General features: G+C 37.4%; 1 protein-coding gene across 1 annotated transcript in view; it reads right to left on the reverse strand.

Annotated features, from left to right (window-relative positions):
- The window catches only part of SLC1A1 (solute carrier family 1 member 1), a 47,898-nt gene that overhangs the window by 20,143 nt on the left and 11,080 nt on the right, over nucleotides 1-16,675 (reverse strand). The window contains exon 2 of the mRNA XM_068176020.1: nucleotides 13,731-13,871. Coding sequence (XP_068032121.1) covers nucleotides 13,731-13,871 — 141 coding nt within the window. The remainder of the gene's footprint in view (nucleotides 1-13,730; nucleotides 13,872-16,675) is intronic.

The following is a 16,675-nucleotide window of genomic DNA, read 5'->3' on the forward strand; positions in this document are numbered from 1 at the left end:
TTGTCAAGAACAATGAGGGTAGTTTACTAATGAAGGGAAAGTGCTGAGACAGCTATTATACTCAAGTCAACTTAGCTTCTGGCAACAATACTACATGAAACTTCTCATAAAGTATTTCTTAGTTGTTTAAAAGATTTATAAAAGTTGTATGTGAAAAATCAGTAACTAGGGTAAAATGAGCATTTTGACTCCAAAACTTGTCTGTTTATAAAAACATTAGTTAATAATTCACTGATATCTCTTTATTATACATTTGTGACCCATTAATATTTGTATGTTTATTGAGTCAGTTTATCAAAGACCATCTGGATTCCTTTGTATACAAAAGCTAAACCATGAGGAGGATATTTACCCTCAGAGAAGCGTGATTTTGTAGGGAAAAATAGTTTCAAAAGTGAAGGAAGAAAAATCAAGAGATCTGACATGCATGTAACTTACTGATCTTTGAGCTCAAAAAGGATCTTAGCAAGCACATTTTAACCATGTGTTGATGTCTCATTGAGAAGGTATATTAACAGCACTGGCAATTTGTGCCTAGAGTACTCATATAATGTCTTACTAGTTCTGTTAATTGTTATTCAAAATGCAAACAACACTCAGAGGGAAGAATGAAGGTTATTTTATTTCATAATCTGATTATCTTGGGGTCTTCCATGGTATAGTGCATCATAAGATTGAGTACAGAAGAACTACACATACATACAGAAATCATAATGCAAAGATTCCCTCACTTGTAGAGCAAATAAGGATAATCAATGAACTATTCATATGGCAAAGGAAAACAGATTAATGCAGAGAAAAACAATGCCACAGCTATTACAGGAAACTGTCAGCAGTAAGGATATTGTCTGAGGCACAACTAACAGAATGAACACAGAATATGGGCCTTGATTTCTATTCCTCACCTTAGGAACTGGAGGGGAAAAAAGGTTGAAAGGAGGATTTTTCCATTGCTGTGGAAATTATGGCAGCAAAAACTCCCAAGAATGGATAGTTTTGGGAGGAAACAGTTAGAACTGGAAAATTTGGGGAGGAGGAGGAAATAGTTTAGACCAAAGTGACCTTGCAGCTGGGAATGCTAAATATGTCAGTGTGGGAAAACTCCATTTATTATGCCTAGTGTTGTTCACCTTGTGCCTGTTTTGAGAAGTGGAATTCCTCTGGAGAGATAACACACTCACAGACAAGCAGGAAGCCTTCTGTTACAGCGAGGCAGGCCACAAGAACTTTCCCCACACTGGCCGCTAGGATGAGCCAAGCCTAACAGAGCCTCTATCTTCATGTGTTTCTGCCACTTGGCATTGTTGATGAGGTAATGAAATTAAGCTACTCTATGCATTTCAGCTGTCACTTGGTGGTTCCCTTGGTTACCTGATTGTGTCAATTCACACCATAATACTAAATAATGCTTTCTGTGGACAAGCCTATTTTCAAAGGCTGTCAATGCTGAAACTTCTGCACCTGATAAATTAACTTGGAAGAATTCAAATAATTTTTTTTTTATTTTTTTAAAAGAGAACAAACAGGTATTATCACCATTATCTATCTTTTAATTAAAAGTTAAAAAAAAACTTGGAAATAATGGAATTTAATTCTAAAACTTGTGCCTTCATATTTTTGGATTTTTTTTTTTTTGCCTGACAGTCCTGTTGACTTAGTCAAGAGCCTAATAATCATGCAAGGCTATTTCCCTGGAGTAGTCAGTTATAAAGATCCTACAGTAAATATGAAAGGAGATTCCTGTGACAGGAATTCTGGCTCCAAATGAAATCCCTTTGCAAACAATTATGCTCATTAGAGTTATAGAGGTATAATAAAGGGTAAACTTTGCCCCTGCCTTTTTAAACTGGGTAATGATCCTGTTAGTGAGCAAGCTGTGCTAGGATCCAGCCTGTCCTTCTACTGCCATACTGGTGCTGCTTTGCTGGTAAAACCACACAAATTATTCAGACAGACATGGCTGAATATGTACAACTATGGTCTGGGGATGATAGGTGTGGGGTTTGCATTTTTTGAAATCTGCTGTACTCTGAAACCTGCATTCAGAATGATGCTTCCATTTAGAGACTGAAATAGCATCCACTACAAGTGCCACAGACACGGGTTTGCACTGGGTGATGTATACTGCTAAGCTCCTTTTTTTTTCATGTGAGCTTGTTACACATAAGAAAATATGATATATAATAATGCACTGCTATCCAGATATGTTCTACTGTCATGACTGAGCAATTGATAACATAATTGATAGCTACTAGCCTTTTTCTCAAGATAACTGAAAATTAAGATTCCTTTTGTAGTTACATCATGGCTTTACAATTTCTTTGGAACTGAAAGAGTTAACAGAAGATGTATTGAACAAAGCACTAAAACACTACTAACTACAAAGTTAGTAGTACTAAACTACTATAAAACACCAATTTCACTTCAGAAGAAAACTAATTACTCAAACTAAGACGGCACATACACTGCTTCAAAAGGAAAGTCTGCAGTGTCATTCAAAATTAGATCACAAAAGCAGTGTAATTAGGTTTGCTTATCTACTTTGGATTACCACGAAACTTTTAAAACTAATGTATTTGTTCTTCTTCCCTCAATCTGTTCCCAGGTTTAAACATGTTTGAATAGATAAACTGGTAATATAATTTACTGTATAAAGTTTGAACAGGCACGATGGATTCTCCTCCATCCCACAGCATTTCAAAACTTCAGTATTTCTGATTAGTCCCTTCAATTTTACTATAAAATGTTTTCTAATTCAGCTGTAGCCACTGAAGCAGAAAATGCAATTCTATGGCTAAGATATAAAAAGCCTTAAGTGAGGTCATCACGAAAGATACCAACTGATGTTAAAATCTGTTAATCTATCTACCTCTCTGCCCGCATCATTTTATCAGAACAGAGTTAAGGTTTTAAATACTGAAGTCAAATTTTGGAATCAATTGTCTAGTCTTCTGCAATTCACCTTCCACGTTTTCTATGTTAGTCTCCAGCTTGAAGCGCTTAGTACTTAGTACTCCTCTCTTTTTTTGCCCAGCTTTCTCTATTTTGTGTAACATACACTTGCAAAAGAATACAACCCAAAAAATCAGTGAAATCAAGCCTCTTCCTTCTACTCTTTCTTGTACAAAGACCTCAAAACCCTTCCAAATTGAAATGCTGCACTGCAGCAATTTTTTAAAATTGTGTATGTTTGAAACTACTTCCCTGAAATACTACTGGATAAAGCTACCTAAGGGAATAGTCTCATTTAAACAAAATTAAGCTTATATATGGAACATGGTGTTCCAGAATTTTTAACCAGTAGCCACTGAACATAAAATGTATTCTCTTTAGAGGCCTGTAAAAAATGTGTATGTACAAATGGCCAAAAGGCTTTGGTTTGAGGCATAGCACTGTAATTCCAGAGTTGTTCACTATGCTCTTGTGAGACCAGTGCTGTGGTCCTGTGAGATCTTGGAGTAAAAAGCAGTCTGTGAAGTACTGGAAACAATCACAGGGATCTTCTGACTTCCAGTACTTATCATCTTCATAGTTCCCTAGGGTATAACACCTACATCCTTAGGATTTGTAATACCATTCTACAGATTGGAATACATGCAACTGTACACACAGATTTATGCTTTCAGGTGCTCTTTTTCAGTAAATTCTGAGAAATTTAATCATTCATTTGGTGCAGTGGTTGACTCTGTTCAACAGAAACAATCATACCTAGACCCCCTGGCATTTTTTATTGCTGCTCTACAAATTTCAGTGTCATCATCAAGTTCATCTCTTGCAGTACTTCTCAAACTTCCGAATATTGGTGGAAGCTGACAGGATCATCACTTTATCTGCACAACACATTGATCATTATGTATCATCCATAAAAGGCTAGGCTGTTTAACTCCTTTTGCAGCACAGCTACACTTGAGAATCAAGATGTAAGTTTTCTCAATGGCACTTAGCCAGCTCCTAACACTGACAGTTGTTTTTCTTAAGTGACCCAGGCCCTGAAGGAAGAGTCTGGCTCAAGGTCCTTCCAAGTTCACACTACTGACAGCCACATGTTATATTTCTCTATTAGCTTTAGACGCTAATTAAATTCTGACAAAAAACAACTCAAGTATGGTGCATATCAACTGTACACAATTCTCTCAGGGTTCTGATATCTAATTCCCAATTGTAACAAAAATATAACAACAGAAGTTCCTGAAGAATAGAACTGTATGGCCTTTAGACCTTCTCAGCTATGACCACAATGCTGATTCAAAGTTCTGAAACTGCTTCAAACTGCCAGCAGCCTTACTGACTAATTGAGGAATTTCTGTGGTCACTTGATAAATCAAAAAATAATCCTCAACTTCTCCCAAGTGTTCATACTTCATTTCTTTATGTCCATTTTGGCTCTTCTGGCTGCAATATGCAGTCACTACATCATAGAAATTATGATTGGTGAACATCCAGGAGAACAAAAAGTTTTTATAGAATGTTGCATAAGACATAAAAAACCAGAAAACCATCGGTGACTCTTAAAATGCATATAGAGAATTTCAATAGGCAACCCTTCTACACCGTCTAGGGACCACAATGTCTTATATAAAAGAAGTAATGTTATTTTGCTGCTGGGGTGAACTATGTTATGTGTTGTTGCAAAAAGGTAATATTTATTCTTTAAAAGTACTAAGGAAAAAAATCTCAAAACAGTGCTGACACGAGTACTTAAGAGTTCTCATTTAATCCACTGGTCATCACAAGGCTGGTGGTCAGGCCATAAAAACAATCTTTCTTGGATGCAAGTGAAAATTTTGCAGTTGCTGTCTTCTACTTGCAATGGGAAACACTACCAATACTAAAACAGTATTTGACCTGTACCTTCAGAAGACTGACACGTTTTTTTATCTGAGGAGTGAACACCAAATTCTAGCTCTAGTGTTGAGCAAGATTATTGCTTGCACAAGCTGTGTATAGCAAGTTTATTGCTTATTTTCTTATTCCTCTATGTATCTAAGAGAATCCAAATTTGCATTCTTGTTCCATGAGCTATACCAACTTTCATCAGCCACTGCTAGGAAAGGAAGACATCTCACACATGTAAGACTAGATTTCATCATATTTCCATGTAAATTTTGCCATTATTTAATAGTTGGGTTATAGACACAAACAAGAAAGTTTCCTTTTCACTGCAGGGAAAGGTCCTTTCTGCTGTTCTATAAACTTGGGACTGTTCAAACATAAATTCAGAAGAATGCTTTTCCCAGGGCTTCTGAAAAGAAAGGATTCCAAAGCCAATTGTCCTCTGGCTTTTTGTTCTTGGTTCAGTGGACTCTGGCTTCCTCTGTCCTCTGTCCTTTTGTTCTTGGCCCAGTATTTTGTTTTGTCCTTGGTCTATCCTCACTTTTTGAAGGGAAAATCCTTCTGTATACAATTCAGAAAGTAAGTGCAGTGAGGGAATCACTGTGGTGAATTCAGAGCCTATGCTTTACTGAAGATATTTTTGAGTCATGTACGATTTTTCCCTCTTCCCATTTCAGACTCTGAGCTCTTTCTCTCCCATTTTGCCCTTTTATTTGCATGATTCTGTAGTACAAATTTGCCCTGACTGTCAATAATCTCCTGAAAGGTAATTTTCTTCATATTCTCCCTGAAATTTCAGTTTCCAAACTAGTTCAACAGAAATTTCTGTTGCTTCTTCCAAAAGCTGAATGGTGAATTTTTCCTTTTTTCCCCTGATGATTTGTGGAACTCTCTGGGAAATGCAATACCACGTTACTTGTGTATGAACAAGACTATCAGGACCGAGTAAGTAATTCACAACTATCTACTGAAATACCACCGACATGCAGGGCTTCAGACAGCATGATGTACTGTCCACTGCTCATCTGAGACAAAGCACTCAGATTACTATTGCTAGTAGATCATTCTCAAACATCTTTCACTTGATATGCATCTCATAATTTTATTTTTTCCTCATGTTTACTGTTTCTTGGGGCTTGGAAGGATCTTTTGCAACTAGTCTTTCCCCAGCTAACTGAATGACCTCTTTAGCTAAGTCTCATTAGGAGGACAGTTCCAAGTCAGTTGGCTGAGAAGATCAGGTAATGAAAAAGCTATGGCAAATGGAAACTCCAAACACACAGTGATATGCAGTCTCTCAAATGAGATTTTTCATGATCTACTGTCTTTAGTGTTTTTACTAGAAGTCTTCCATTCCTATTCTGTCAATTCTTCTGTAACAGCAGTTATCCTGTCTATTCAAATGTCATTGTTATTCACTGTAAAGGAAAAGGATTTCTATGGCAGCTTGTAGCAATTACCTTTTCAATCGACTTGATAGAAACGTCATTAATTGTTCTTCTTTGAACAACTGATTGTTACTCCTAGTATGTTGTGTCAGCACAACAAAAGAATGTCTTACAAATAAAATTAAAAAATAGCACATGACAGGGGGGCAGTGTTAGGGAGAGAGTGGGAAAGAGACACAGGTGCATGCAGGTAAGGCCTAAGCATCTGTTCGTGCTATTTAAATATCACCCAAAAATTCAAGTCAGAAAATTCTCAAATTTTCTCAAAATTTCTAATCACATGATCTAATGAGACTTGGATTAACATGTCAAATATTGGTCTCTTAACTTTGGAGAGGCATTGAAAAAAGATTATTTGAAAAAAACCCAACAAAGAGACTAAAATGTGGAATGTAACAATAGTTACAACAGTCCAAATACTGAGAGATGTCTTGGATCATCTAGGATGGGGTTGAAAAAGTAATTGTAATGAACCTCTCTAAATGTCAGATAGGGTGGAATGGGAAATGAACCGTTTATAGCAATGAAAGGGTTAAAATCATTATAAAACAGAGGGAATTTCTGACCCTGGATATCAGTTTGCTATGGGACTGTTGTGCAGTGTTCTTGGCAGTTGGCACAATCACTGTATTATGGTCTCTCCCTACAGAGCTTTTTGGAGATATGCAGAGAAAGGGGGTATTAGTACTGCCTTCTATTCATCACTTCTAGGAACATTTTTATTTTTTCTCTAGAAAGCTCTTAGAGGTTATATAATCTGAAGTTAATGCCTTTTCAGGAGAGATGATGTTCCTTGGTTGGAATATAAGAAGAACTTTAAAGGAAGGAAGATGACACATCTATCTGCCAAGATGGAAAGGCTAACAAGATTCATTACAGTAATCAGATTCAGTTCAAGCATGCAGCAGAAATACAGCCCCTGCACTATTGCTGGTGATGCATGTATGGAGTGTATACAGAAAACTGTAGTATTGAAAGTACTTGAATTCCCTCAAGATTATTGGTGGCAAAATGTATAGGGGGACAAGGTTTAACTTCCAAGCTATTAAAAAAGCCCTTTAACATGACACTGCATATTTAATGGATTGTGATATCTACTCACAGGGAAATGGAGTGAAAAAGGAGAATGAAATCTGGTTTATCTAGTTAAACAGTTGTGTATGTCCTGATCTCCACAAGAAAATAGCAAAAGATACCATCTGACTTTAGACCCATCCACTGTGGTGCCACCACCAGTGCCCATAGTGATATGGCTAGGATAGGAGGCAGTGGCAGCTGGTGCCACAAAATGGCTATTCTGTTGGAGCTGTTTGCCCTTGAGAGCTGGTGGTAATTGTGCTCCATGAACCACAAGTGCACTTCCAAGTTTTATTACTTTGATTTAAAACTTTCAATAATGTGGGGGCTGTCTCAGTTGTATAAGGTCAACTAATATTAATGGGAAAGGAGTAAATGACTGTGATAGAAGTAATCCAAAGAAGAGGGGCACAAAGTCTTGTCCATTAATAACTTATGACTCTACCATCCTGCCTGCTTCAATGACTGCACATGGACAGCAGGGACAGAACATCCAAAATCCCTCAGTACAGCTGAAGGCAGAACTCATGAACAGTACTGTAATGTTTTCTGACCATCACACAATAATACAGAGGGAAGAGGTGAGTCTTCTGTCTGAGCCTAGTTAACTGATTTACTAACACTGTATAATGGATCTGATTTTCTTGGAAGCTCTTTTGGCTTAAGAAACAGCAAAGCATACAAAGAACATGCAGGTACTTCAGAAGACAATCCCTAAGTATGTTAAGATAGACCAGTAATTTCCCAAGGACTATGCTGGTGATGCACAGGGCCTGTTAAGGATGCCTAAGGATGTAAGAAATGAAGCATCTCCCAATAGCTGCACTTCTTGGACTTGTAGAAATAGAAACTGCTGAGGCAGATTTGTGGTGGAATCATTGCGTTTGTACTATTAGTAGCAAGTGCAAGTAAGAGTGTTTATTTGGCATTGGGAAAAATGGAACTGGCATGATGCTTGAAACTGCAGTGGACCAGCAGTCAAAGCAGACCCTGGAGTAAAGCAAGAGTTTATTTCTATAGCCATGGAAGCTTTATAGTTTTGCCACACCCACAGCTCAGGAGGCATTGTATTTATAGCTCACATACAGCTGCCCTGAGACAAGTAACTGATACTGTCTTTTTTTTCCACTGTTCCTGAAGTATGCCATGTGTACCTGCAAATGCCTCATCAATGGCTTTAATAAATTTTAGTGTACCCCATAGCTGAGCCTGCAAAAATTCACAATGCAGGAAACTCCTATGCATCTGTTCTAGTCTCTTTGAAGTTGTCTGTGAAGGCTGAAAGTGCAGGGGAGGTCAGAAACATAAGAAAAAGCTTTATTAATATTTTGTCAGGGAGGAAAGATAAGAAATGAGGCACAGATTATTGCAGAACTTGAAACAGATGTTGAACAGCTGATAAAATCATGTCATTAATATTGAGATCTGAGACATGGACTTACTGTGCTATGTGTCACATCTTTTAACACAAAGCTAAAATTTCTGGCATTTTATGGGTAACTCTGGAAACATCATCAAAGAAAAGGTCATTTATCACATACGTGATGTGAGTTTTTTACAGAACACATTCTAACACTGGAAAGACCTCCACATCAAGATCCATGGTTTACAGTTTGAAAATCAATGAGGAAGGCGGCATGATATAACCCCATCTCAGAAGGACTGACTGAAAAGAGATGGGAAGCAGACCCATGATATTCTCATGGTATCTGGATGTCTGGGGATGTTGCGTTAAGATCCAGATCTCCTGACACTAAATGGAACTTAGGTTCAGGAAGTAAGGCCAGACACTTTATGTGGACTAGTAAACTTCAGAATGGGCATATAAGTTTCCTCAGCTTGTAGCCAAGTACAAGGGAACAACTGTTTAGGAAACTTGACAGTTGTCTCCAACCTAAGTTCTACTGTGATCCTGACAGAAAACAGATTTGCAAACATTTCCTGCTGCTGCATACTGTGTGAATCTCACTTAATGAAAAAGAAAGCTAAGGACTAATCTGATCAGTATGCACCCTTGATGAAATACACTGCACAACTCCAGGGAGTTTTTGTTCTCAGAATGAAATTAGAGTTGTGAATTTCTGAGGCTTTCAAAGATACTTTATATGTCGTAAGTACTCCCAAAATTATTAGATTTAAGTCTCAAAATTCCCATTAAGCACACAAAATATTTCTCTCAATTTCTTCTCTCTACAGGGCACCTAAAACCCCCATATATTTGTATTTGTCTAATATTTCTTCTTTTAGAGAATTACTTCAAAAAAAGTGGATTTGGGGTGTGGAGTATTACACTCAGTACAGCTGTAGCTCTGATATCATAGCAATGATCTTGAGTAACACTCTAGGCTTTTGATTTTCATTTTCAATTTTCCCATGTCACTACAGCAGGAGACAGAAAACAAAAATAATTTTTTGACATGAATGATGCATTAGTGTGCTATTAACTAATTTGAGGTATAGAAATCTCATGGGTAGACAAGAGCTCTATATTTTGAAGCAAATTATCAGGGGTAGACTTATGGGTGAGAGTAAGTAAGTTTACATTTGAATCCATTAAATGATTATAAGAAGAAGAGAAAAATTAAAATTTCACTCTGAGTTGGAGTACTACTCAGACTATTCCACCCCCAAAGCAAGGTCCTACTAACCAAGATTTTCAAAACAAATACATGCTTAGTGCTTATGTCAGTTTTCTACTAGGCTACAGTTATGCTTCTAGACAGGTTAGTGAAAAATTCCACAAATTGCAACTTGTACGCTAAATAAGTATGTAAACAATGCTTTTCGCCTCTTACACTCAGAGGAGCTGAGTTTGTGAATGAAAACCACATTTTACAAAGCCGTCCATCTCTCCAGAGGGAGAATTTTGCCTTTTGAATCTGAAAATAGAGGTAAGGGTTTTTCTGCTCTAATTAAAGCTCCAAGGAGAAGGAAGAAGCATGTTTCTAATTTAACTGAGGAAATCAGTGAGGGTTTTTTTACTAAGATGGAATTTATTCCAACAAATTAAAATTACTAATACTTCAAATTTTGCAGAAAATCCTGAAATCTCAAGGAGCGATTCCAACCTTCACTCTCTTTACTGTGGCTTGATTTACATCATTATGCACAAACGGATTGGGATCTGGTCATGGGACATGCATTTGTGCACAGTTTCCCATCTCTAAAGCATAAGTTGATTCTTTTCAGGATGTGACATTACCTTTTAAAACATTATAATCCTAAAAAAGAAAACCACAGACTGCATTTTCAAAAATGTCTTGGTGACATATTTTGTATCATAGAATCATAGAACTGTTAGGGTTGGAACGGAACTTAAAGATCCTCTAGTTGCAACACATCTGCCAAGGCAAGGGACACCTTTCACTAGACAGGTTGCTCAGAGCTCCATCCAACATGACTTTGTACAATTCCGGGGATGGGGCAGACACAACTTCATGGGTTAAACTGTTCCAGTGCCTCACAAACCTCAGAATAAATAATTTCTTTTTACTAACTAATCTAAACCTACTTGTTTTCAGTTTAAAGCCATTGCCCCTTGTCTCAGCACTAGATGCCCATGTAAAAAGACCCCCTCCAGCTCTCTTGTAGACTACATCAAGTGTTGGAAAGCTGGAAAAAGGTCTCCCTGTAACCTTCTCTTCTGCATACTGAACAAGCCTGTGAACTTGCTGAAGAAGCACTCTGCTCCATCATCAGTTATTGATAAAATGTTAAACAGGATTGGCCCCAGTATTGAATCCTGGGGTACATCACTACTGACTTGTCTCCAACCAGACTTGTGCTGGTGATTGCAACCTTCTGGGTCTGCCCATTCAGACAGGTTTTAATTTGCCTCACTGTGCAATCCTCTAACCTGTATTTTATCAGTTGTTCTGTGGGGATGTTATGGGAGAGTGTCAAAAACCATACTAAAGTCAAATTACACCACATGACCTCTTTGAAATTCTGAATTTTCAGATCAAAAGCAAAATTTACACTTTCAAAAATCACTGTAAAGAAGCAAACAAAGAAGGGAATGAAAAATTTATGGAAGATCCAGGATTTGTCTTCAGCTATGACTGTAAACAAGACATCTCACTGTTTGCCTTACTGTTAGTGGCAAGGCCACATATTTCTGCATTTGGCAGTACCTTTTCTAAAATGAGACCCAAAAGCATTTTTCTCCAAAGAAACCTCATCATTCTTGATTAAATGTAGGATATGCAAGGAAAGCACCACAACCTGCATGCTGGCTGGCTGTCTTTGGTGGGACCAGACATGTTTTGAGGATGTCCACCTCCTTGAAATGCCTGTATTACGCAGACCCCTATAGGGCCTGTATCTGATGATCAAAGCTGTTGGACCTGTGTATGTGTTCATATCCTCAGTGGTAGACACTCGGGGCCACAATATATTCAAAGTTACTGCAGTTAAAGTAGCAACAACACTTCAGCTGGTCCAGAATGAAAGTATTCTTAGATTACAAGTTAAGGGAATGCAATTAGCTCACTATGAGAGCAAAACATTGTCATGTTATTGTGTCTTTGCTGAAGGTTAAGTGTGTGCACCAGAGACAATTACAATAGCTCATTTGGTACATACTCTTACCACACTGTTATGCCGAGTCCAAAGGCATCTAGGAAGTTTTGACGCCTTTTGTGAATTTATGTCATGTCAAAATACTAGATTTTGGTTACAGGTAACAGTTTTTCCATGAATCACCAAGACAAAATTGGGAGGAGTGGCTGATGTATGAGATGGTTATATGGTCACTCAAAGGTACCTGCATGGGCTGGAGAATTTGTCTGAGAGAAATCTTGTGGAGTTCAACAAGAAAAAAATGCAGAGCTCTACATTTGGGCAGGAATATTGCAGTGAACCAGTGCATGCTGGAGGCTGACTGGCTGAAACAGCTCTGCAGAGAAGGGTGTGGGAGTCCTGGCAGACAACAAGCTGATCATGAGACAGTAAGAACTCACTGCAAAGGTGGCCAATAGACTCCTGGGCAACACAATGACAAGCACTGTCAGCATGCTGGGGAGGTGATCTGTGAGGCCACACCTGCAGTACAGGGTCTAGTTCTGGGCTCCCCAGTAGAAGAAAGGGATGGACTTACTGGACTTTGTCCAGCAAAGGGCCACAATTATGATGAAGGTTTTGGAGCATCTCTCACATGAGGACAGCTGGGACAGCAGGGACTGTTCAGTCTGGAGAGGAGAATGCTCAGAGTGACCTTAGTCATGTGTATAAACTGCTGATGGGTGGGATGATATCATTGTTTGCTGAACGTTACCACCATTGTCTGTACCTTAGATCATACAGACATGAGACAGAAGGAAACGTGAAAGTGTCAAAGGTCTGAGCAAGTAAGATGGAAGGAAATGTGTAAGTGTGGAAGGTTTGAGCACGTGAGATGAAAGGTTTTACATTGTGTTCATTAACATGTTCACGATATGGGATAAGGGGTGGAATGTCCTGGGGTAACAGGACATTTTCATACTTTGTATCCCAATCATGTATTCCTGTTCCCGTGCTCTCAGTTTGTTTTGTCTATAGCCGTGTCCCTCCCCCGGCTGCTTGCTCTGGCTTGCTGCTGCTAGCTTTAGGCCTGCTTTGCTTGCTCTGCTCTCTTGCTTTTTTTTCTTTTTTCTTTGCTTGCCTTATCTTGCCATTTTTCTATTTTTGTTTTTTCCTTCCTTCCTTCCCTTCCCTGAAGACACTGGACCTGCTTCGGACCTTGATTCGGGAACGTCAAGGAACTCCTCCGGAGTCTGCATGACAGAGAAGTTCAGCACCCTCCCCAGCAGACTGCCCAAGCCGTTTGGCCTCTCTTGGACTGGTGAAAACGTTTTTTGTCACCACGGGCTGCTTTTCTTGTGTTGGGGAGTGTTTTTTTTTCTTGCTTAATAAACAAGTTTTTTCCACTTTTCATCTGAGGAAATTCCTCCTGAACCCGGTGGTGGTGCGGGGGGGAGGAGTTGTGGAGGTTTGTTTCCTTTAAGGGGCTCCTTTGGAGATTTTCCCCTAATTTGTCCTAAACCAGGACATTATAATAGTTAATTCTACCTCAGAATATGCAGATGCAGCTTTGGGCTTGCAATGTGCAACTGCTTAACCCACTTCTGAAAATAGGGGAAAAGAGATACAAGAATCTATGTATTTGCAAAGTTATTAGCTCACAGCTCTATATAATGTCATAGATAATAATGCTAATGTTTCCAAATCTTTTCTCATTCTTATTATATAAAGAAAGAATTTAATCTAAAGGTATGAAATCTCTCTTTCTCGGTATAGAGTTCCATCAAGTTGTTTTTAGGGGTTGTTTCCTTTAGAAAGAAAGCTAACCCACAATGACAGTCCCATAAGCTAACAGTACATTTTCAGTCATACCTGTGATCATACTTGATATGATTAATGGCAGAATGATGAGTTTGAGCATTCTCATCAGCAATTCCCCAGGAAATGCAAAGTAGATCTTATCCAAATTAGACAGATTGCCATATTCCCGTACCAGCATGCCCATTCCAATACCTAAAAGGGACATAAAAATGTTACACAAATTAGATGTAGTTAATAATAGAGACATGTGAGACAAGGAGAAAAAATATCAGAACAAAACCAGCAAGAAATAAACATATTTCCAAAGCAAATCAGGTAAGATCGTGTACTTCCTTTTCTAATGATAAGCAAAGTAATAACACATAATTCTGAAACAGAATGTCTTTATGTATGTCTTTGGAAAAATCTGATTAGGTGCTCTGATTATCAGTCTCAGTCCAGTCCAGTACTGACTTTTACCCACCTTTACTAGTTCTAGAAGACCCAAAACTGGCGTAAAAAAAATCAATAGACTATATAAACACTACCAAACACTAAAGAGATATGGTGACATAAATACATCAGATGATTTCTATTGGTGAAAATAAGCCTACCCAGCAGCAACACTTTCAGTAATAACTGCTCTACGTAATTTGGAAAGAGTGTGACTGTAATCACTAAATTAATTTAATAACTTCCAGGAAACAGAACAACAAAAATACACTCTGCTCATTTCACACTCATTTCACAAGACAACTGGCCTACAAATATCAGACTGTAAATTCAATCAGTGATTGAGCCATGGTGCAAGGAACCTTTATACATCCTCTTATCTTTGGATTATATGAATTAACAGACAGTTCCCACATCTGAGACAAATAACAGATAAAAGTTTTACTGAAAGAAAAAAAATCATGGGCTAAAAGACAAAATTCTTCAGTTTGACAGTCAATACCTTTATTTTCCATTCCAACATGATTTTCAAATTAAAATGACTATTACGGGAAATGTCTTGATCAGTGTCTAAAAAGCACTAGAACTGTTGTCTCACATAGAAGCTTTGTAATGCTTCAGTCCTGAATGAACAGAGATCAAGAGATCTAGTTTCTAACTGGATTCAATGAAAGAACAAGTCAGAGCTCTTCATCATCAAAATCAAGCAAAATGAAAATTAGAGCAGATTAAAAACCAAGTCTTCCCTGTTAATAGAGATGGAAAATGAACCAGGTAACCTTCCAAGAAAATGAGCTGCTCTAGTCAACAATTAAGATTTCTGATCAAGGTGTCATCTCTGCCAGTGAATACAGACAGTTTGAATTCCTTGGAGCAATCTATAATCTTAATAACCTTGAAGATATTTGCAATATTATGCAAATAACCTTGATTAAAGAATGATAAAACACAATGATATCTATTTCTAATCTAGGGAATAAATTAGATGGGTTGAAAATATTTACTCTGTGCTTTTAGATAAGACCAAGCAAGATAAAATTCCGTTTGTAAAATGGTTACATGAATTGAAGTTAGCTGCTAAGGCTTTGATCCTGAAAGCACTAGAGTAAATAGCTGAATCTAACCATACAGGTTATTTCCATATCTTCAGACAATTCATGCAACTTAGGGTAGACATTTGCTTAAATTGCAGCAAGACTGAACTGCATGTTTATGGCGAATTGTGTAATGCCATTTTATTTTCAGCAGGTATGACTAGGGCATGTTCTAACCATCTGCCTTTCATTCTATAAGATAACTGTCATATTTGACCAGATGGAATTCTGATCATTGTATATTCAGCAGAATTGCTAGCAGGTAGAAAGGTTCATCCTTGCTTTAATTCTTGAGGGTTTTGTTTTCCACATCTTTAGATTTCACTACAAAAACTTCCCAATGCTCTCAAAATTATAGAAGGTTTTCCTTAAGATTTTCCATCTATATACACTTATACCTGTTCTATTAGATTTTTTGTGGAGGATATTATTTATCTAATGACAGGAGCTGAGAATAGAGTTCCAACAATCTCTTGACATTACATTACTGCTCTCAATTCCTTATTCATGCAATTTTTTTACCGGACAGATCACTTATATCCTTATTAACTTGTGCAGTATGCCAAACTACAGTAAAATGCAGCTACCTTTTAACTGCAGTTAGCATCTAGCATATACTGCTTGAATATATCATGGGAATATAAGAAATTTTATTTTGTAACAGTAACAAGAGAAGATTAGAAATTTAGCAGAATAATCTTGCTGTTGTACAGGAAATGGACATATGCAGAACGTTTTGATCCTCATCTCAACAACCAAGTTTAACTTAGAAATTTCTTCTGGGAATTATAACATACAAAAAGAAGTGTGGTTTAGCATAAACACATTTCAAATGGTAACCACTGCTTTTAATATCACATTGATTACAGTAGCTCTAAGTAGAGACCAAGTGTTATAAAAATCTCAATTTCTCTCGATGAATGCTACTGATAATTCCATTATTCCTGAAATTAAAATCAACAATTACTATTAACAGCCTTAAAATACACTATAGTCTTCAAAGCTGCTTCTATATATTAGGATTCCTTATTTTTAATTTTTATTCTTGTTTTAATTTTTTATTATTTTTTAATTTATGGAATAATATGCTTCTATTTTTTGAAGAGCAAAATGTCACTTTTCCTACTTGCTCTCTTCATCTTTCTTAATTCAAACACTCCACCCTTCTTCTCGTTAATTATAAATTGGTTTTATTTCTTTTCTATCTCTTCTCTTTGCTTTTCCTTCTTGTCCACATGGCTAAGTTAGGTTACAATTTTTAGCCTAGAAGCACAAGAGCAATCCTTTACTTGCAGCTCAATGACACATTCTGCTTAAGCTACAGATTTCTGCAATATTGGGCAGATGTGAAGAATGATGGTGTAATAAATGGTACAGTTCCATATCTTTAAATTTTTAAGGAAAATATGTCCTTGTAACTGTGCATAGTACAGCACATGCTGTATAGCACGGTGTCTGTGTTTCCTCTCC

The sequence above is a fragment of the Anomalospiza imberbis genome, chromosome Z, assembly GCF_031753505.1.
Source record: "Anomalospiza imberbis isolate Cuckoo-Finch-1a 21T00152 chromosome Z, ASM3175350v1, whole genome shotgun sequence".
NCBI classification, from domain to species: domain Eukaryota; kingdom Metazoa; phylum Chordata; class Aves; order Passeriformes; family Viduidae; genus Anomalospiza; species Anomalospiza imberbis.